Source organism: Haliotis rubra, unplaced genomic scaffold (assembly GCF_003918875.1).
Source record: "Haliotis rubra isolate DU_JTF1 unplaced genomic scaffold, ASM391887v1 Scf100, whole genome shotgun sequence".
NCBI lineage: Eukaryota > Metazoa > Mollusca > Gastropoda > Lepetellida > Haliotidae > Haliotis > Haliotis rubra.
In genome coordinates, this window is record NW_025764893.1 from 769,908 (window position 1) to 792,294 (window position 22,387).

The following is a 22,387-nucleotide window of genomic DNA, read 5'->3' on the forward strand; positions in this document are numbered from 1 at the left end:
TAACCACGAACCCTAACCCCCTGTTAATCAACGGTATGCCAGCAAGGTGTCATTCATGTATCGCTAAACTGGGTGGCACGCCCGAAAATAATTTGACAGAAATTATACTTTCACTATCTTACCTATCGTATCCAACGAGTTCCCTTGTTTTGTAAGAAATATGCACGTTTACTATGGGTGATACATCTCATAAGGTACCAGTGGCTCTGTAATATAAAGTGCCGATAATTCGATATGAAGAGTTGCGTCCCTTGGGCGAGCCAGAAGCCTATGACAGTGGGTTTGAATCACGGTTTCGCCCTTATCATGGTAACTGGTTTGTCAGCACCATGTCTGTGCTCGTGGGTTTCACCAAAATGGTAAACGACTGAGGCCTTCATAACTTCCGACATTCCTCCCCCATTAAGCAGACCCGCCGTGATAAAACTAGATTGTTCAACAAGACCCTATCCATCCGCTCACATCATAGATTGACGCGTATCTTACCTGTACGAGAGTGGACCATTGTGGGTGATAAACAAACAACATAGTAGAATTAGTACCAAAATAATTGCGAGCGAATGTCGGTGGTTCCATCCACTCTCCGTCTCCCACCAGAAGACCTTAAAAGGAGGTACCTGTTGTTACCCTGCCTTGTGCTTGGCACTAAGCAACCCGTGAAGATTGGGCTAGAATTGATCTTCAGTAACCCATAGCTTGTCGTAAGAGGCGAGTAACGGCATCGGGCGATCGTGTTCGCTGACTTGGTTGGCTTGTCATTATATCCCAGTTGCGTAGATCGATGCTCATGCTGTTGATCACTGGATTGTCCCGTCCAGGATCGATTATTTTCAGACCGAAGCCATTTAGCTGGAATATTGCTGAGTGCGGCGTAAAACTAAACTCACCCACTCACCGCTGTCAAAATACTGTCTGACAAGGGTATCAGTGTTAAACTGCGACATCGTGTCAGGACTAATGCAAGCGTGCACGCAATACGCACGCACGTACACACATATACACACATGCTTGCAGTCGTTTTATTAGTGAAATATGTTTCGGGGCGACGTTAAACCCTATTTCACATCACTAAATATGCATAACAAAATAAAAGATAGATAAAAATATGTTTTATCTTTAAAAAAATATTTACAGACAAGTATGGTAAAACATTTTCATGGGGCTGTGGACAACGTACATTTAATTAATGGATGAAATATCAGTTTTTCGTTTTTAATACGCAAAAATATTTTCATTTGATCCATACACAGCCATGCTCTGGGAAATGCGATGACAGAACTTGAATGGTGTTCAAAGTGGCGTTAAACTCACTCACTCACTGAATCCGTGAAGATCCGGGTTAGAATTGATCTTCAGTAACCCATGCTTGTCGTAAGAGGCGACTAACGTGATCGGGCGATCGTGCTCGCTGACTTGGTTGACAGAGCATAGATCGATGATCATGCTGTTGATCACAGGGTTGTCTGGTCCAGACTGGATTATTTAGAGACCGCCATATAGCTGGAATATTGCTGTGTGCAGCGTTAAACAACATACAAACAAACAAATACTCGCTGGATGTAGAAGTTCAACATATGTTCCATGGACAAAGCCCACCTTTCGTTCTGGAAAGTGAAATCAGTGATGAATATGCATTTGAATGAATGACTGTCTGTTTTCTTCGCCTGTCTGTTTACTTCTTCTGTCTGTTGAGTCTCTCCGGCAATATCAGACACATGAGTATCGTTATCCAGAACACCACCCCGAAGAGAAAGAAGGCAAAGCTGACATCTAATGGCGGACCAGATCCACGACTTACTGTCCAGGCAAAGACACTTCCACCCATAGCTGGCGCCAGGGTCCTGAAATACACCAAATGTGGGGGGATATGGCAATTGTTTGTTATAATATCAGGGGTGGAAATAACCCATTGCCCGACGCCCGAGTCCAGTGTTTTTTTTCTGTCGGGCAAGCAAATTTGTATATCACACTGTACCGGTGTCCAGTTGATATTCCCATGTTAATTATGCTGTTTATTTAAAAATTCAACAAGAAAATGGCCGTATAGTGGAAAAATTATCAGGGCAAGTGATTTTACATGTGCCACTGTACAGGAGTACAGTAGCAATTTTAAAGTTATTTCCACCCCTGTATATGACATATCAATCAGTCCTGTGCAACAGTTTTTGTGCAATCTTGAAGTAATCCTTTCTACTGATCAGTTGAGATATCATTTTCCATGACAATACTGCAAAACAAATAATATTGTCCAACAAAATCTGAAATAATTACTCGGAGACCTTTTCAGTTTTTCTGACCAGACTAGCTATTCTCGAAACGTTCGCAGCCCTACGAACTTGTTAAGCCCATTCTTAACATATTGGCTACGATCAAACTTAAGAATTCTTGGGGCTACGAACGTTTCGAGAATAAGGGCCCTTTTTAAATATCACATGTTAAAAACAAAGCTTTAGAGGTCCGTCCTTCTGATCTTAACTTTTACAATCTAGATTTAAATGTGACGGACTACATAACCTTTCATGAGTTCAAGGTCAGGCCGACGTGACGGAACCTTACAGTGAGGCATATCAACCTGCCTATTTAATTCACGACCAAAAGTGACGGACAACTAACCTCTATTTTGCTATGAAGGCATTGCCATGTGACCGAACCTGATCTTGACGTCTACAGATTGTATAAATCGCAACGGGCTAACAGACAATTGTATGTATGACAACTTATTTCACTTCTTGAGTGCGGCGTTTTAGTGTCGCGATCAAACAAGTTGTTATCCATTTGTAATAATTTGTCATTATTCTTTTCCCAACTTGTAAAATGTCACTCAAAGAAGTCATCCGCGGGCTAACTGATCTTTCAATAGCTCTGAATGTCAGGCTGATGTGGAGGATCCTCACCATGACGCATACCATCTAGATTGTTTAAATCAATTACAGTGACGGACAAACTGACCTTGCAATAGCTGTGAAGGTCATACCAATGCCGTTGACGGCACCAGCGTTGTCGGGTGTGACTGAGTTGTTGATGAAGAGGGCGGTGGCGGAGAAGCAGCAGCTGGCACAAAGCCTCTCCGGGATGAGGATGAGGAGCATCACTGGCCACAGCACTGTAGGCCTGGAAACAGAGGCCTGACTTAACGACTGGGTTTTACCTTCATTTGAACACTGTTTCAGTTACATAACAGCCTATCAGCTGTATGATGGTTAAATGCATGACACTTTTTATGAATAACAACTTATTTAAAAAAACTTCTAGGAGATATCGTTTTGACAGTAGATTTTGTACAATGCCCTGACAATGCTATGACGCCCTGAACTTGATGACGTCACAATGCTATGACATCGCTGCACTGCAAGTCTAATGGCAGTACCGTATTATGAGATGTGCATCTCGGCAAGCCTCGGATATTTGTAACTTTATCAACTCGTGGTGATATATTTGATATCAAAAGACACTCGGTGAGATTCTCTATATATTCCGTGGCATGATGTTTTAGAGCTGCTTCTTGCACTTGGCTGTGGGGTAGCCTAGTGGTTAAAGCGATCTCTCTTCGGGGTGATCTGAAGACCCGGGTTCGATTCTCCACATGGGTACAATGCGTGAAGCCCCTCTTCTGGTGACCCCCGCCGTGATATTGCTGGTGAACCGATATCATTCATGTTTCAGACGTTTACAATTTTGGTGAACTCAACGATCAAGGGTATGGGGCTGACAGACCAACAAACATATACAGGGAGAATAAGGGATTCGAACCCAGGATCACAGGTTTCTGACCCTCCTAATGGGAACATTCTGAACATACTGACAAACCTAATAACATCATCAGAAGCACATGTGGTCAGTGGTTTCAACAAAATCGGTAACGTCCTTCCTCGTTTCTGGTTTTGTCCCTACATTGTAACAACGCACAACATCACTGAAACTTAGTTCCAGCTTAAATAATTCACAGAGAAATCATAAGAAAGTTATTCATATGTATACCTCTGGACGCCTCAAACTAACATCGGGTATCATTCGTGACTCACTCGTACTTTGAGGTTACGAGAAGGGGTGAGGAATGATCGGGTAGTGTTTCTTAATGAGACCACCTCCATCACATTGTGCCAAAGATGTTAATTTTCTATACCATGTGCATATATATACTCGCCCGAAAAAGAAAGTGTGCATTTAAAATATTATTATATTTCAAAAAGTAAACATCAGAGGAGCACGAAATTCAAACCTAGAGATACCTGAGCGCTATGGAACAGAGAGGTTCACGTGTTAACGAATTGTACGAGACACTGGATCACGTGATGCACGTGAAGAAGAAGGCATGCTGTTGCCTGTAAGAAGTGTAAAATGCATGCAAAAGTGCAAATGATATGCCTACTTAAAGCCCACACATGGCCAATCCAAACGTACACATTGCCAACCTAATATCGCAAAGCGGCCCGCCACAAAGAAATGCCAAAAATAACAACAGGTGAACGACACATAGCCCTGGGTATGCTACGGTCTGGTTCTACCCAGCGGGAGGTTGCTCAACACTTTAATTGTCACCGTAACATCATATCAGCATTAGTCCGTCGATATGATCAACAAAACGACGTCAGAGATCGCCCACGTTCAGGGAGACCAAGAGTTAGGACCCCTGTGCAAGATTCGACTGTTCATCTGCGTAATCGGTGTCAACAAGCAACAACAACAGCCCGTAGCATCCCCAACTGCAGACGGATTCATCCTCCAACCGTCATCAACCGCCTTCGAAGTTACGGCTTACGTGCAAGGAGACCTGCAATTCGTCCCCTTATGATGTTACATCACCGCCGGGCACGGATACAATGGTGCAGACGACATCTCAGACATCCCGTTTTGGTGGAGACGTGTGATGTCCACATACAGCCCGTGTTGTGCAACAATGTTTCCAGCAACAACAACTGGTTGTGTTGCCCAAGCCAGCAGTATCACAGATCTTTCGCCAGTTGAGCAAATTGAGCGCCTTCGACGTCTGCCAAATCTCCCCGCAACGCTTCATGATATCCAAGTAGCGCTTGTCCACATATTGAATAACATTCTCCAGGTATTTCACGCTCGACTAATCTCATCCATGAGGCGTCGTTGTACAGCTCTGTTGCAGTTGTGACTTTCTGTTTTTACCCTTTCAACTTGTGGACCCCTTTACGTCCCTACGGTACAATAAAAACATTTCACTGCGTTCATGTGTGTAGACAAATGCATTTTGTTTTATGCAATACCATTGCCATTGGATGAATTAGTTATGTCATTTATCTATGAGCCTTTTTTGCGATGCACAGTTTCTTTTTTGGGTTAGCATATATGCTGACGCGATGTTAAACCCAGTCTCACCCCGTTACGCCTCACCTGTAAATGGGTGGACCTATTCTAATGGATAAGGGGAAGGCCCAGAGTACATTGGAAGCAGGGTGTGTTTGTAGGAACTGTGACCCACCTGTCAGACAGCAGATGGAGAACTGGACATGCCGTCACCGACACCATCATGATGAAGGCACAAATCATGTAGGTCTGAAACAGGATTTACAAAATTAAATGCGAGTCACTGCTTTCTCACCAATACCTGTGGAGATTCGGAGTAATGTGGACGGGTGTGATTAGAGGAGGCTGGTGACGAGTGATTACAGTGAGAGAAGTTGACGAATGCTGACAGAGAGTGTTGTTGAGCGATGATGAAAATGAATGTTGTTGCAGAAAGACTCGTACCTGAAGAATGTTCTTGACGAATGTACCTCGGGAATGTTCTCGACTTAAGTTCTTGGTGAATGTTCTTGACGAATGTGATTAGTGAATGTTCTTGACGAATGTACCTGGTGAATTTCCATGACGAATGTACCTAGTGAATATTCTTGACGAAAGTACCTAGTTAATGTTCTTGACGAATGTACCTAGTTAATGTTCTTGACGAATGTACCTAGTTAATGTTCTTGACGAATGTACCTAGTTAATGTTCTTGACGAATGTACCTAGTTAATGTTCTTGACGAAAGTACCTAGTTAATGTTCTTGACGAATGTACCTAGTTAATGTTCTTGACGAATGTACCTAGTTAATGTTCTTGACGAATGTACCTAGTTAATGTTCTTGACGAATGTACCTAGGGAATATTCTTTACGAATGTACCTAGTTAATGTTCTTTACGAATGTACCTAGGGAATATTCTTGACGAATGTACCTAGTTAATGTTCTTGACGAATGTACCTAGGGAATGTTCTTGACGAATGTACCTAGGGAATGTTCTTGACGAATGTACCTAGTTAATGTTCTTGACGAATGTACCTAGTTAATATTCTTGACGAATGTACCTAGGGAATATTCTTGACGAATGTACCTAGTTAATGTTCTTGACGAATGTACCTAGTTAATGTTCTTGACGAATGTACCTAGGGAATATTCTTGACGAATGTACCTAGTTAATATTCTTGACGAATGTACCTAGGGAATATTCTTGACGAATGTACCTAGTTAATGTTCTTGACGAATGTACCTAGGGAATATTCTTGACGAATGTACCTAGAGAATGTTCTTGACGAATGTACCTGGTGAATGTTCTTGACGAATGTACCTAGTAAATATTCTTGACGAATGTACCTAGTCAGTGTTCTTGACGAATGCACCTAGTTAATGTTCTTGACGAATGTACCTAGGGAATGTTCTTGACGAATGTACCTAGGGAATATTCTTGACGAATGTACTTAGTTAATGTTCTTGACGAATGTACCTAGTTAATGTTCTTGACGAAAGTACCTAGTTAATGTTCTTGACGAAAGTACCTAGTTAATATTCTCGACGAATGTACCTAGGGAATATTCTTGACGAATGTACCTAGTTAATGTTCTTTACGAATGTACCTAGGGAATATTCTTGACGAATGTACCTAGTTAATGTTCTTGACGAATGTACCTAGTTAATGTTCTTGACGAATGTACCTAGGGAATGTTCTTGACGAATGTACCTAGGGAATGTTCTTGACGAATGTACCTAGTTAATGTTCTTGACGAATGTACCTAGTTAATGTTCTTTACGAATGTACCTAGTCAGTGTTCTTGACGAATGTGCCTAGAAAATGTTCTTGACGAATGTACCTGGTGAATATTCTTGACGAATGTACCTAAGGAATATTCTTGACGAATGTACCTAGAGAATGTTCTTGACGAATGTACCTAGTTAATGTTCTTGACGAATGTACCTAGGGAATGTTCTTGACGAATGTACCTAGGGAATATTCTTGACGAATGTACCTAGGGAATATTCGTGACGAATGTACCTAGAGAATGTTCTTGACGAATGTACCTAGTTAATGTTCTTTACGAATGTACCTAGTCAGTGTTCTTGACGAATGTGCCTAGAAAATGTTCTTGACGAATGTACCTGGTGAATATTCTTGACGAATGTACCTAGGGAATATTCTTGACGAATGTACCTAGAGAATGTTCTTGACGAATGTACCTGGTGAATGTTCTTGACGAATGTACCTAGTAAATATTCTTGACGAATGTACCTAGTCAGTGTTCTTGACGAATGCACCTAGTTAATGTTCTTGACGAATGTACCTAGGGAATGTTCTTGACGAATGTACCTAGGGAATATTCTTGACGAATGTACCTAGGGAATATTCTTGACGAATGTACCTAGAGAATGTTCTTGACGAATGTACCTAGTTAATGTTCTTGACGAATGTACCTAGTCAGTGTTCTTGACGAATGTGCCTAGAAAATGTTCTTGACGAATGTACCTGGTGAATATTCTTGACGAATGTACCTAGGGAATATTCTTGACGAATGTACCTGGTGAATATTCTTGACGAATGTACCTAGGGAATATTCTTGACGAATGTACCTAGAGAATGTTCTTGACGAATGTACCTGGTGAATGTTCTTGACGAATGTACCTAGTAAATATTCTTGACGAATGTACCTAGTCAGTGTTCTTGACGAATGTGCCTAGAAAATGTTCTTGACGAATGTACCTAGAGAATGTTCTTGACGAATGTACCTGGTGATTGTTTTAGACGAATGTACCTAGTGACTGTTCTTGACGAATGGACCTGAGGTGAATGATGTTGATGATGAAAGAGGATGATGAATGTCTGATGATGAATGTCGATGATGAATGCTGTCAGGTAATGTTGTTGATTACATGTAACATTAACCACGAGGATTGACGAGAAGCTGGTCAGTTACCTTCTTTATGCCAAAGTTTCTCTCTAGAGTTGAGAAGATGAAGATAAGCAGCAACAACAACGGTATTCCCACCATGGACAGCACTGTCCCGATCTTGTCCGTGCTGAACCCCAGACCGTCTGTATCAAATATCAGCAAACATCAACACCAAAATAACTTGAAAATGTTTGTTTTGTTGTTTAACGCCGCACTCGGCAACTCTCCAGCTATATGGCGGGATTTGAAAATGACAACATCCATGACACTCATCCTTTGCTGTTACAAACAGACTCAACTAATCATATTATAAATGTAAATGCTACATTTGTGACATGTGTTCATTCACAAATGGACATTTTCCAGTTGTTATGGGGCTTAGAATACAGATACCGTATTTCGTCTAATAAGCGCCCTTGGCGCTTATTTTTTCAACGGACCTCCAGACCCGGCGCTTATTAGAGGCTCGGCGCTCATTAAAATATTCTGTATATTTAAAAGCGGGGATGAGTACATGAAGTTGTGATTTAAGGGACCATTCCTTAATATATTTATTTTCAGACCAAGGGAGAATACATTTGCGAAAAAATGCAAAGGTCTCTACCCGGCGGTTATTAGAGACCCGACACTTATTAGAGGCCCGATGCTTATTAGAGGCCTGGCGCTTATTTCTTAAAGCACTGCTTTATTCCCGGCGGTTATTAGAGGCCCGGCGCTTAATAGAGGATATACGGTACGTATGTACAGCAGTTGTCGACCAGAACAGTTGTTCCCGTCAAACAGAGGTTTCAAATGAATGGTAACATCACTTTTTCAGGGGGTTCATAATTAGATATAGTCGCTATGCCCTAATGTATGAAATACGCCCAAAACCCAGACAGACATCAGGGCTGGTAACTTCAAAATGTTACATTTATGGAACATGTTATCTAAAATGTTACCAGACCATCAGGCTGGCCAGCTGTAAATTTAGACCGTCCGTCAGAAATCTAGCCCGTCTCGGAAAGTCGGACGGGCCTTATTTCATACACTGGCTATGGATGAGATATTGTTTATGGAAAGGGCTTTGGTACTTGTGTGTACCAGTATAAGATTTAGATTGATCGATTGTAGCTGTGTCATGTCTGCTGAGTTCGGCAGATTCTTCTGTTTGTCAGCAATGAAATGTTCTCAGTAAGTTACCGAAATGGTCAGGAATTGGCTATGTAAAGAAATATAACAGCTTTTTGGCATACTTACCCAGACGAGTTTCAGTAGACGCCCATACGTTGAAGACGTCTTCAAAGCCAATGATGGCGAAGGAGAACACGGTGAAAAGAATAACTGACTGGCGGACATCGTTCTGTCTGAGGTAAAAAAATAACAGTTATTTTCTGTTTATGGACAGTGAAGTGAGTGAAAATGGTTTTAAGCAATATTCCAGCAATATCACGGTGGGGAAACCAGAAACGGGTTTCACATATTGTACCCATGTGGAGAATCGAACATGGTCTTCGGCGTGAGGAGCGAACGCTTTAACCACCAGACTACACCACCGCCCCTACAGTGACGTGACAACATTTAGGTCTGTTTATTGCAAGTGATGTGAATGAATATTGTTTCACGCCGCTTCCAGCACAATCCATTTGACAAAGTGCTGAAAATAACTGATTCTGGACCAGAGAAACCCGTCGTGGATTGCAATAGCTTCGGACTACGTTGTTTAGGTCAATAGATACCTGTTATCGTGTCTTTTTTGCATGGTACATACAGACACAGATATACATTGCAGACCTTTATCAATTTCAGCAGCGCCCTCGCGTTTAAACCAATCTTAGTGCTCACTACAGCTCAACAATGTTCTAAGAAAATCTCATTTCGCGTCACATCAAAGCGAACTTTTGTCCAAGCGTCGCTCACCAGATCAGGAAACATTCGTCTCCACTCGCCCTTTTCCGTCCTCTGACGGAATAACACGAGTGGGTCACGGACGATCGGGGAACTGAAGTCGGAATGTGTTTTCAATCTCGTATTCGTCCTCGCAACTTTCCACAATCTACAGCAAGAAGTCTCGTCCTCCATTCGTGACCAACTCGTGTGATTCCGGGACAAGCCGATTGCGCGACCCTGGCCCCTTCGTGGCCGCGTTTGCTACAGGGTCAAAGCGGTAACTGGCATAACTAAAATATTTGTCAACTCGTGGGACTATTTAGCGTAATGATTTACGTATATTTCTCCTCACAAGTAGTATATATTGCAGATGCTATTTATAACGCAACGGACTTGACTTGGTATGCAGTATAATTGAACACAGTTCACTGGATCTTGGCTTTATTTTCACGCATGTTAATTAATTAAAGAAGACCTCCTCCGTGGTGTAGTGGTTAGAGCGTCCGCCCGGAGTGCGGAAGTTCGCGGGTTCGATCCCCGACCGCGTCATACCAAAAGACGTTAAAATATGGTACTTGTTGGTTCCTGCCTGGCGCTCGGCATTAATGGGTACAACAAGGACTGGTCGGCTTGGAGTCAGTATAATGTGTCTGAGTGGGGTATTCATGCTTCACTGCGGCATGGTATCTCAGTGGGCTAGCACTTTAAAACCAGCTTCAGTCTGGGCTAGTACAAGCAGCCGCACATACACATACACACGCATGCACGTCGTCATATGAGCGAAATATTCTCAAGCACGACGTTAAACCCAATTCCACCACCAAATAATATAAGACTGCTGCTCTGTACTTAAAACAGATTCAATTGCTTCAAATATATACTGAGGGAGACAAATAAGGAAACACCACTTCATCGCCGTGTTCCTTTATCTATTCTCAGATTTTCACCCATAGTACGATACAAAACTTGAAAAGAATACAGTAACTCTTGTACTTTCATGTGTTCCCTTATTTGTTTCCCTCAGTATATATTTGAAAGCACTGATCCACACGATGGTACGCAATGAGCTATACGGGAGAATATACTTAAATGTTGTAGGTATATGTTTAGAAATAATTCACCACACATCAAGAATATGATATTCCGCTATATTTTTACAGTACTTAGTTCATAAGTTTGTGTATTGTTAACGCTCACCATGAAAGGGCAGATTCAGGTATGAAATCGGATCGTCACGGTTTCAGTGAGTGAGCGAGTTGGGTTTAACGCCATTTTGAACAGTATTCAAGTTTTATCATGGCATTTCACCAGAATATGACTGTTCCAACCTCTTACAGGATTGGAAGCAAACCTTTTCAGTACAAGTCGGTGAAGGTGGACATTTTTCAATTGGGCGAGACAAGCCGTGGCACCAGAACTTCATCTCACAAACCAAATATCCCACCATAACACATTTAAAAGGTTACTCCGTGTACTTTATGAGAATGGTGTTATAATTTAGGTTCGTATTACTTTCGCGTGGAATCCGAAACTTCATGAAATTACCCTGAATGTGACCGCTGGTCACGCAGTGTAATAACACATTCTAGTCCACAAAAATGGGTCGCTGACAGTACAGACGCTGACCTATTCGAAATGTCTGTGAAGAGATAAGCAGTAAAATATTTATTTTTTCAAAATACACTTTTTAGTTAGGACACTCAGTACGTCAAGCGTACAATCAATTTGATGACAAACTATTAGTTGTGGCCTGGAACATCAGCAATTTAATACCAAAACGCACGCACGCACGCACGCACGCGTACAAATACGCACTACGCACACACACAAACATATACGCCCCAGAACCACCCCAACCTCTATTCGAATACCAAACGGCTGAGCCTTCATTGTTAGAGATGTATTCTCTTCCAAAATCCCTAAAGGGTCTCCTAATAACAAGTTTGATAATAATCACCAAAATATAACCGAAAGGCAACATCATCATCATCATCACAACGACTTATCTTGGCGAGCTTTCTAACTCACCTCATGTTTGTAACCAAGGCACTCTCTCGGACTGCAACACAGATCCCTGAATTCTGGCACGACTGCTTCTGGCTGTCCGATTCCAATCCATGGGCAGAATGGAAACTTTTCCCATCATCGTCTTTAAGCATTCGTGTGTCATCCATCCGTTGATTATACAAATCACACATACATTCCCTCTCAGTGCTCGTTATCACAGATTCGCTATTGGGAACAGATGATATATTTGGAACAGACGAATAGAGTCGAGCGGTACTGGCCTCGTTTTGAACCTCGTTCTTACTCTCGTTATCATTTGTCTTATGAGTGTCCGATATCCGGTTACCGTTATTTTGAGATAATTCATTGATTTCGGTACTTCGTGAATCATAATTTGTTGATATGTCAGCTCTGCGATATGACTCCGTGACGTCATTGTGAGATTTGTGACGTCTGAGGTCATTGCATCGGCATCCATTTCGAACCTGGCCGCCATCTTGAAGAGGTTCACTTTCAATATTTTTTATCAAGAAATCCCTGAAAATATACGCAGTTTGTGTTGTTATCTTTTGAATAGGTTTACATTTGGTAATTCCATGTTCGAAATTACAAACTTGAAAATAACGTACTTGCCCAAGTTAACGAAACAACATAAAAGAAACAATTCTAGACTTGCCAAAAGAGTTTAGACTTTAGTCGGACTTCCTTTTCAATGTATTCTTTTGGATCTGGGTAACCGACCAGTAGCAGTTTCCAAATAACACAACTGCTTCCAGGAGTTGAAATTTGATGAATAGAATGTTGAGTTACACCACCGTCAGCTAACCAGCTAACAAAACGCATGTCAGGGTGGGTACAAGCTGAGGTTATCGGCTCAATATAACGAATGGTCCGAGTGTAGCCGCATTCTTTGAAGGTTTGAGAGTAGCTGTATACGTATTGGGTTCGAGAGTAACCGTAATCACGGCAGGTTAGTCAGTAGACGTATTTATGGAAGGTTCGAGAGTAGACGTATTTATGGAAGGTTCGAGAGTAGACGTATTCATGGAAGGTTCGAGAGTACCACGTTACCTGCTATGAAGCGTCTCTTTCATCTTGAAGGCTAGGACGAGGAAGACAATGACGTTGACGAAGAAGGTGACGATGGCGGGAATGATGTAGGGGAAGCGCGTGAAGAATCCAGGGGAGAATGTTTCTGGGTATTTCACCACCGGGGATGCTAGGTAACCTGGCAAGATGAGTGAGTGAGTGAGTGAATGGTGTTCGGTACCAAAGTACCATATCACTAATCACAATGATGAATGTTTCTACGTCTATGCAATATATGCCTAACATCATATACTCAATATGATGTGAATATTTGAACTATTGCATATATGTGCACCCAGTCTCATTACAAAACAAATACCTTTATATATGCATGATCCCTCACTCATTCTGTTCCGCTTACATTTTCTTCCTGCTTTGAAACATCCTCGTTATAATGCGACTCTGGGTGTGATATAACGCATGATATGATTCTGACAGCACAATCATGGTCATTTGTAAAAAACTGTTTACGCAAAAGGCCGCACAGTCACAAACTGTTAACTAGAATAATCAGCCCCATGGTTTGATTCACCCCCAACACTGACTTACCCCCTGTAGCTGGACCAAGTATGATCCCTGCCCCCCAGGCCAGGCTGATCATGGACATTCCCATTGCCTGGTTAGTGTTGTCTGACACCTCGTACAGGACGGTCTTGGCCGTGCCCAGGATTCCTGTAGATAATAAGAGAGACTTCTCAAATCTATAAACACACGTGACACTTCTCAAATCTATAAACACACGAGACACTTCTCAAATCTATAAACACACGAGACACTTCTCAAGTCTCATCCTGCCATTCACTATCCTGGTGATCGTTTCAGGATACTATCTATATAGTAGTGGTGGTCAGATTAAATGAAATAATCGAAGACTGGTCGTAGTGACTAATCGACCAAGCAATCGATCACGATTTCTCATAATCAAACACAACAATTTTGGAACACTTGTTTTCATTAAGAATATTTTTCACATGGTTGGTTTTGTCTGTTATATTTCGTAAGAACTACAAGCTTGTTCCAAGTCGTGATTGAATTTATCTTAAAGATTCCAAGAAACTTATGTTCCTAACATACTAGTCATCCTTTAAAGATGTGAAATTTTGCCAAAAGAACACCTTGTTTTTTCCTTATTTTTATGTGCAATAACAAATTGCATAAATGACGCTAACCAATTTTTTGCGATGATTGATCGGTAGTAATGAACCAATCATCAATTATGAGATTTTAACCAATTCCCAACACTACTATATAGTAGTGGATGAACCTTTGATCTAATGAACATTTAGGTGAAGTTATATCTCAGTAAATGTGCAAATGTCAAGTGAGTGAGTGAGTTTAGTTTTACGCCGCTTTTAGCAGGATTCCAGCAATATCACGACGGGGAACGCTAGAAATGGGCTTCACACATTGTACCCATTTTGGAATCGAACCAGGGTCTGCGGCGTGACGAGCGGACACTTTAACCACTAGGCTACCCCACCACCCCTACAGTTTAGATGACTATGATGGCCACGTAATTATGGAACTGAAATAATATTTGAAGTGTTTGTTTTCGCTGACAAACAATCAGAACAACGTGCCTCTTTACATCAGACGTGAAGTAGTGAATGTGATTATAGGATTTCATGCCGCTTTCAACAGAAACCTTTTTGGCCATACCAGCAAACACGGTGAGTTTAACTCTGAACTGACCTAAATTTATCACCAAGTTATCAACAATAAAGTTTATATCAAGAACTGAGGCAACCAATTGATTCCAATCTTGAGCTGGACTCTTTTTCTATATACTAGTATTCTCTAAGCTCTGGGCCAAAGGCAATGCTACCCAACATCCACATTTCGACCACCCTTCTCGTCCTTAAAGCTTCCCTGGATATGAAAGATTCAAGGTAAAGTTGAATCTCTCTCTTGTCTCAGTGCCTGATACATATCCGAGTATGAAGCTGTGTGACAAGCCTCTGCCGAACTCACCACTGAACAGTCCTGTGAAGAACCTAGCAGCAATGGCCATGGCGAGATTCTGCGTGAACCCGAACAGGAGCGAGAATACACCACTGCCACCTAGCGTCAACAGTAGCACCAACTTCCGGCCCTTCCTATCTGAAAGCCATCCCCAGAAGTAGCTGAATCAGACAAAAGAAAGAAGCCATTTTATTACATTTTCTTCTTCTTTTCGACATGCAAGTAGTCCTTGACCGATGCGACGAAGTGAAATGTTACAGTTCAAATTTGAAACTGAAATCAAACCATATCGCCATGTATTGTAAAATGTTCTTTGTTCAGCCAATCAGATGATTGCTTGTCGTATTAATACACGTATTCATCCATCCATCCATCCATATACATACATACATACATACATACATACATACATACATACATACATACATACATACATACATACATACATACATACATACATACATACATACATACATACATACATACATACATACATAGATTTGTATAGCGCCGACTTTTTACGTCTGTATCATGTTTAACGCTGCACTCGAATCTAGATCAGACAATTATGTGACGGACATAATGAGCACTGATCTACGCAGTTGAAGGCCTTTCTTAGATAACAAAAATATATTTGCAATTCCGGGGTAATCAGGTCTGTTATTGAAGGGTACCCGGAAGTATGTACATACCTGCCCGCAGCTCGACCGGCGAACACGGAGGAGGCCACCAGCCCAGCATAGTATCCCTTCTCTTCCTCGCTGTATCCGAAGCCCTGAAAAGAATTTACGTTATATAACTGAAAAGACTTGGTTATCAAAATTAAACTAGGTGAAGTACATCTCAACCTCCTCCTCAGAGTAAAGACTTCACATTCCACTTACACACCCTTTACACTCCACCCGCCCCTACATACTTCACCCCATCCCCCTTCCGTCCACACACACAAGCACATTTCACCCCAAATACCTCCTGCTTACATGTACAGTAGATTACTCAACGTGAGAGTAAGGACTTCACACTTCACTCCCCAATCCCTAACACTCCAACCACCTCTCCATACTTCACCCACCTCACTACGCTTCACACAACTTACGGGGGCGTTGGTGTAGGCTAGGGGTTAAAGCATTCGCCTGTCACGTCGAATACCCGGGTTCGATTCCCCACATGGGTGCATTGTTTGAAGCCCACTTCTGGTGTCCCCCGCTGTGACATTGCTAGAGTATTGCTAAAAGCGGCTTAAAGCCATAGTCACTCATTCCAATTACCTGCTTCCATGTACAGTAGGCTACTCAACTTACCAGGATCATCTCTGGGAGGAAGGGGAACAGGAATGTCAGGGTAAAGGCGCTGGCGAACTGAAACAAACTACACAAATATAATTACATGACGTTTGTAATCAGAATCTTGCTGAAGGTTCACGCACTGAGAACATAAACCAAATCCCAGATCTAGACTCCCAGCATTCTAGGCTTGAATGAGTACCCAGTGCACTACGCTCACAGCTGGAGCCCTTGGGCCCGATGCACAAAGCGATCTTAGTACCACCGTGGTCCTATGTTAAAGTATTGGAGTTGCGAACACCTTAACACCAAGATCACTTAGTACAACTGGGCCATCAACATTCCAATACAATATTGGACGTGCGTTTCTCAAACACCATGCATATGTCGATGCACGATATATATACAAATCAGAAAAAAAATACTTCGGTGAAATATATACATAGTATTCTCACTTTTTCATCATCATCATCATCATCATCATCATCATCGTCATCATCATCCATTTACGCACTCCACTGATCCAGATACTCCGATCTACTCAAACACGGTTTAATTGTTTCCCGAGTAGTGGATCTGTAAGCATTCCAATTATCTTTCCCAACTCCCTGGGGAATGTACTATCCAACCTGCTCGCGGGCGCTGGAGTTTATACATCTACCTAACATGTGGAAATCCCAAACCCTGCTGGTCGAATAGAGGCACATGTGAACTGACAGGTTTGGGTCATTTTAATTCGATAACTTTTCAAATCACCTTTCCAGATTACAAGAAACTTAAACATACGATGGGCATGATCATTGAAAAAGAGAACGTCATAATCAAAGTCCCACCAGTGCAAGGAACATGAGGCCGATGACGGGCCAGTTGGGAGGCGTCACTCCATCTCCTGAGAATAAGAGCTTGTTTTTGATTCGCCGACATAGTCGTGACGTCATGGGCCGACTTCCGGTAAGATCGCCAACGCTTCCCATTGTTGCCCTCTGATTGGTGAACAAGACATCCTAGTTGATCCCTTCGCCTCTGAAACAAGCCGCCATGAATTAGTTAATTGTGTGAACAAATACCTGAAGCTGTAATTACATGGACCCTAGTTGATCACTGGATTGTCTGGTCCAGACTCGATTGTTTTTACAGACAGCCGCCATATAGCTGAATTGCTTAATTATAGTGAGTGAGGTGTGGTGGGGAAAATTTGTGTAAAGTATTGAAAATCAAAATGAAATTGTAGTTATGATAAGGTAGATATGGCTTCGTCTTGAAAAAAGACACACACACACACATTCTGATCAGGCCCCACAGCTTTCATGGCTCTGGGTCCTTAGGGCCTGCAGCTTTTCAGGGTTAAAGGGCAACCACTGCATGAGCATCGATCAACGCAATTGGATATGACGCCATACATCAATCAAGTCAGCAAGTGTGACCACCCGATTTGTTATTCGCCTCTTACGACCAGTATAGCTAAACAACAAACCAAACAAAAAATATCTTTATACAAGCGAATAGTCGCGTTGTTTTGCCATGCCATAGTCTAATCATCAGCCTTGCAGTCAAGCACATATTCTAGTACAGTTCTAATAACCATTAGTCATGCAGTAGTGACACGGTATTGATCGATTTACAACGGGAGGCGACATATGTCGCCCTGTTGTCTGCTGGTACCGTGTTTGTTTCTGTGTGACTAACACTTTTTCCGCGAAACTTCGCGTGTACCAGTTTTGGGGTTTGGGGGGTGTTTTTTGTCTTCTGAGGCCTTTTTGTCAGCAACACACCTTTCTTCAGGTATGAAACCCAAAAGAATGGGAAGTGACACTATCTCGAGCAGACATGTATCGTATATTTGCATCGGGCCGTGGGGTAACCTAGTGGTTAAAGCGTCCTCTCGTCACGCCGAAGGACCGGGTTCGATTCCCTACCGGGTTCGACTTCTGTTCTGCCCCACAACGAAACACATGCAGTCAAGTGAGTTTGTTCAAAATTGCCTCTGTTAACCCCACAGAAAATGGGCACCCGGAGGGATATGTCATATGATTATTAATCTTCTGGTGCTTCACAGGCATCTTGGGTTATCCGAGGTAATAATGCCCATCATGCTGTATACGCTTAGAGCATTCCCGTGCGGCGTGGAGCGTATAAACGGCCTATCAGTATCAGTACCCTCGACATGGCCCGTGAAGATCCGGGTTAGAATTGATCTTCAGTAACCCATGCTTGTCGTAAGATGCGACTAACGGGATCGGATTGATGCTCATGATGTTGATCACTGGATTGTCTGGTCCAGACTCGATTATTTACAGACCGCCGCCATATAGCTGGAACATTGCTGAGTGCGGCGTAAAACTAAACTCACCCACTCACTCACTGTATATCGAAATACGTTTTTGTATAACACAGTGATTATTATTATTGCATTATGTATGTATGTGTATGTATGAACGTGCGCTGAATTAATCGTAGATAGGTGCTGCTCAGTCTAGAAAACTAACAACCATATTTTAGCATGTATTTACTCGACTTATCGTTCATGTTTCCTATTTGGTTTTGGTTTTGGAGACGGCTGATATCAATACGGCATCCCAGGTGCTGTCACACATTGCCATGACATATCTTGTAGCTGATCATGCTGCATTGTCTTAGTGAGTGAGTTTAGTTAGCACTCAGCAAAATTTCAGCTATATGGCGGCGGTCTGTAAATAATCGTGTCTGGACCAGACAACCCATTGATCAACAGCATGAGCATCAATCTGCGCAATTGGGAACCGATGACATGTGTCAACCAAGTCAGCGAGCCTGACCCCCGATCCCGTTAGTCTCCTCTTACCACAAGTATGGGTTACTGTACATTCTAGCCCGTACGTTCACAGGTTGCGTTGTCTTAGCAGAGATGTTTAATGATTATGGAATATACGTCGTAGCAATATCACGCATGGCATATATGGAGATTATTACACAGGTTTTATTTTGTAAGTTTGACTGCGAAGTCCATCCATGGTACGACCCTTAACCCTCGCTCGGGCAATAATAATAATGAGTATTTATTCAGCGCTGTATCCATCCACAAGGTGCAAATACAAAATTTCACACTCGTTTCGTATAAGTCACACTTGCGAGTCTAATAATTTCTTAATTATCCATTTTATTCATATACATTTGTGCAGTAAAACACGTTAAAAGCAAGTGTGACGGCCCTGTTCATTGACGTCACGTTCAATTGTTTAATGGCGCCACAGACGAAATACAGAGACAATGGTTGCTAGGCAAAAGTGATATGTGCACATGTGCACATATGATATATATGACACTGGTTATCTCACCATATTGATAATAAGTGGTTTTATGTACAAGGAACATACACGAGGAGACAAACAAAGAACACATATTTATAAAAATAAACAGTTAATCTTTTGTTTGTTTGCTTGAACGCCGCACTAAGCAATAGTCCAGCTACAGAGTCGTGCCAAAAGTAGTCGGCACTTGACGTAATTTCCATATACTTACATGTTAATTTAGTGTAGCATAAATAATTTAAATGAATTTAATTTTCGTAACATCCAAGTCAAATTTTGCACATTGGTGAGGAATCACTTTACCTACAATCGTTTAATTTCTGTTTAATTTTCCGTTGCTTATTTATCGAATGGTAACATTTTAATCAACACGTGTACAGTGCCGTGAACTCCTTTAACATGGCGGCCTATGGGATTGTGCATTGTGGAACCGTACGTAAGTTGATAAATGTGATGTCATTAGTTAAATAGAGGTCGGAAAATAAATTGAACTGACATTATGTGCGCAGAGCAGAGATGATTTCAAATTTGCCTGTCAAATTTACAAAGATCCATCCAAAACTCACTTCATGAAAATTATTTATGCTACACTGAAATAACATGTAAGTCTATGGAACTTACGTCAAGTGCCAAATACTTTTGGCACGACTGTATATAGCAGCGGTGTGTATATAATGGAGCCTGGACCAGACAATCCAGTGATCAACATCATGAGCATCGATCTACGTAGTTGGGATACGATGACATGTGTCAACCAAGTCAGCGGGCCTGACAACCCGATCCCGTTAGTCGCCTCTTACGACAAGCATGGGTTGCTAAAGATCAATTCTAGTCTTCACGGGTAAGGATACTTGGAACATATTACACCACGACTCTGGGACACTGTATTGGGAACATATTCTTCATAGGAGGAAAATTCGAACGGGGATATTGAATACACAAAGAAAAAAGTTGTTATGCAACAAAGCATGCACTCCAACACCTTCCTGTTGAACATGGACACACTACTACTACCACGAAGCAGTTAACACCAAAATAAAACACTACCAACCTGCAAGGTGGAAATCTAACAAACAGCACAAACTATCATTCTTTTGGCACAGCATCTGTGCAGTCAACAATAAAACACTGCAAGTGGTTGCTGAAGCACAATGAAACATGACGAAACACCGGGAACATATGGCACATTGTGAAACTTACCACCCAGCTCCATGTCTGAACACACTTTTATACTAAATGCATTAACACTGGTATTCCACACGACAGCACGATACCGTAAAGCCTTGATTAAACGCTTGGGTGGCTATTAGAAGTCATTTCAGAGATGAAGTATGCCAGGCGCCTATATGTTAATGTTCAGAACGTGCGGCTATTTTATAATTGTGTAAATACCTTCATGAACATGGTGCGTGTAATTTAAATGAAAATTGTGTGATTTGCATTTTGTATGATAACGGTCTTATTTTCTTTGAGAGGCATTTTAGAAGTTGTGAAGATGAAGGAAAACGAGTGCGACGTTTCGGTGTAGGTACTAACACCGTTATCTCGCTTATGCTTGTTTTTTAATTGTGCTATGTATTTGAAATAGTGTTGTGTATGAAGGATAAAACTGTACCAGTGCGAAAAAGAAATCAAGTGAACCCCCCCCCCCAAAAAAAAACAACAACACCGTTATCAAGCAAGTGATACAACAAGTTGAAACAAGGAGAATATATACATTGCTGCATAGTGAGAATATACAAATAAAAAAGGTTGATGTACATTGGATATTTGATAAGTGATTACAGCAGAGGAGGTTGATGTACAGAGTGACTGATTGTGATTAGAGTTGAGTTTATACAATTGATGAGTTGACGTACAATAGTTGTGATTACAAGCACAAAGGAGAGAGCATGGAAGCCAGATGGACAAAGGAGGTATGGAAGAATTACTGGTGGTGGTCTTTGATTAGGTGGTGATAGGCTGAGGAGATGAAACAACCTTGATCACGATTCATGGTGGGGTTGTGGCGTTGGATGTTTATAGCTTCAAGGAGTTTCCTAATTTTGTAGTCTTGTCGGTTGATTTCCAGGATATAGATGTTGTTCCATAGGATGGCATGGTCAGGGTTGGCTTGGGTGTGGGTCGGCTATGTGGAGTCGTTTTTCTGGACTGAAGCTTTCTGTTCTTTGATTCGTAGTGGGAGCGGGCGGGATGTTCCACCAATATAGAAGTCTCCGCATTGACAACGAATCTGGTAGACTACTCCCCAGGGGTCATCTTTTGTTGTTGACGGTGGTTTGCCTGTGGCTTGGAGGAGGTTCTGGATGGACTTGCTTTTCTGGAACAGGACGTCTATGCCTGCTTGCTGCTAAAGGAGTCGTCTTAGCTGGTGGCTGACTGCTGGGACCTACGGGACAGGGGTCTGTATGAGGCGAGCGTATATTGCAGGCGCATATTCAAGGAATGAGTCTATTTGACTCACGCATCTATTTTAGGCAGCCATCTATTCAAGGCAGGTGCCAATTCAAGGCAGGTGTCAATTCAAGGCAGACGTCTGTTCAAGGAAGGCGACGATTCAGTGCATGCATGTATTCAAGGGGAGGCGTTTATTCAATGCGGGTGTCAATTCGAGACATGCATTTTTTAGGGCATGCGTCTATTAAAGGGAGGCATCAATTCAAGGTAGGGTATCATGCCGGAAAGCACACGTAAAATCTCCAAATCATCATCATCATCAT

At 41.9% G+C, this 22,387-nt stretch overlaps 1 protein-coding gene across 4 annotated transcripts in view; it reads right to left on the reverse strand.

Moving 5' to 3' along the window:
- Positions 1–1,447: 1,447 nt before the first annotated feature.
- Positions 1,448–22,387, reverse strand: part of LOC124266581 (protein ZINC INDUCED FACILITATOR-LIKE 1-like) — a 42,968-nt gene continuing 22,028 nt past the window's right edge. For 3 of the 4 annotated variants that reach the window (XM_046701395.1, XM_046701392.1, XM_046701393.1), the window contains 12 exons: positions 17,214–17,403; positions 16,399–16,455; positions 15,790–15,872; positions 15,107–15,258; positions 13,685–13,807; positions 13,118–13,274; positions 12,068–12,583; positions 9,410–9,516; positions 8,195–8,313; positions 5,450–5,523; positions 2,950–3,111; positions 1,448–1,841 (listed from right to left, as the gene is read on the reverse strand). In XM_046701395.1, the coding sequence (XP_046557351.1) occupies positions 1,673–1,841; positions 2,950–3,111; positions 5,450–5,523; positions 8,195–8,313; positions 9,410–9,516; positions 12,068–12,583; positions 13,118–13,274; positions 13,685–13,807; positions 15,107–15,258; positions 15,790–15,872; positions 16,399–16,455; positions 17,214–17,354 (1,860 nt within the window). In that variant the 5' untranslated portion in view covers positions 17,355–17,403 and the 3' untranslated portion in view covers positions 1,448–1,672. Of the gene's footprint in view, positions 1,842–2,949; positions 3,112–5,449; positions 5,524–8,194; positions 8,314–9,409; positions 9,517–12,067; positions 12,584–13,117; positions 13,275–13,684; positions 13,808–15,106; positions 15,259–15,789; positions 15,873–16,398; positions 16,466–17,213; positions 17,404–22,387 lie in introns of those variants that run through there. The other variant, XM_046701403.1, reaches the window with a different exon arrangement.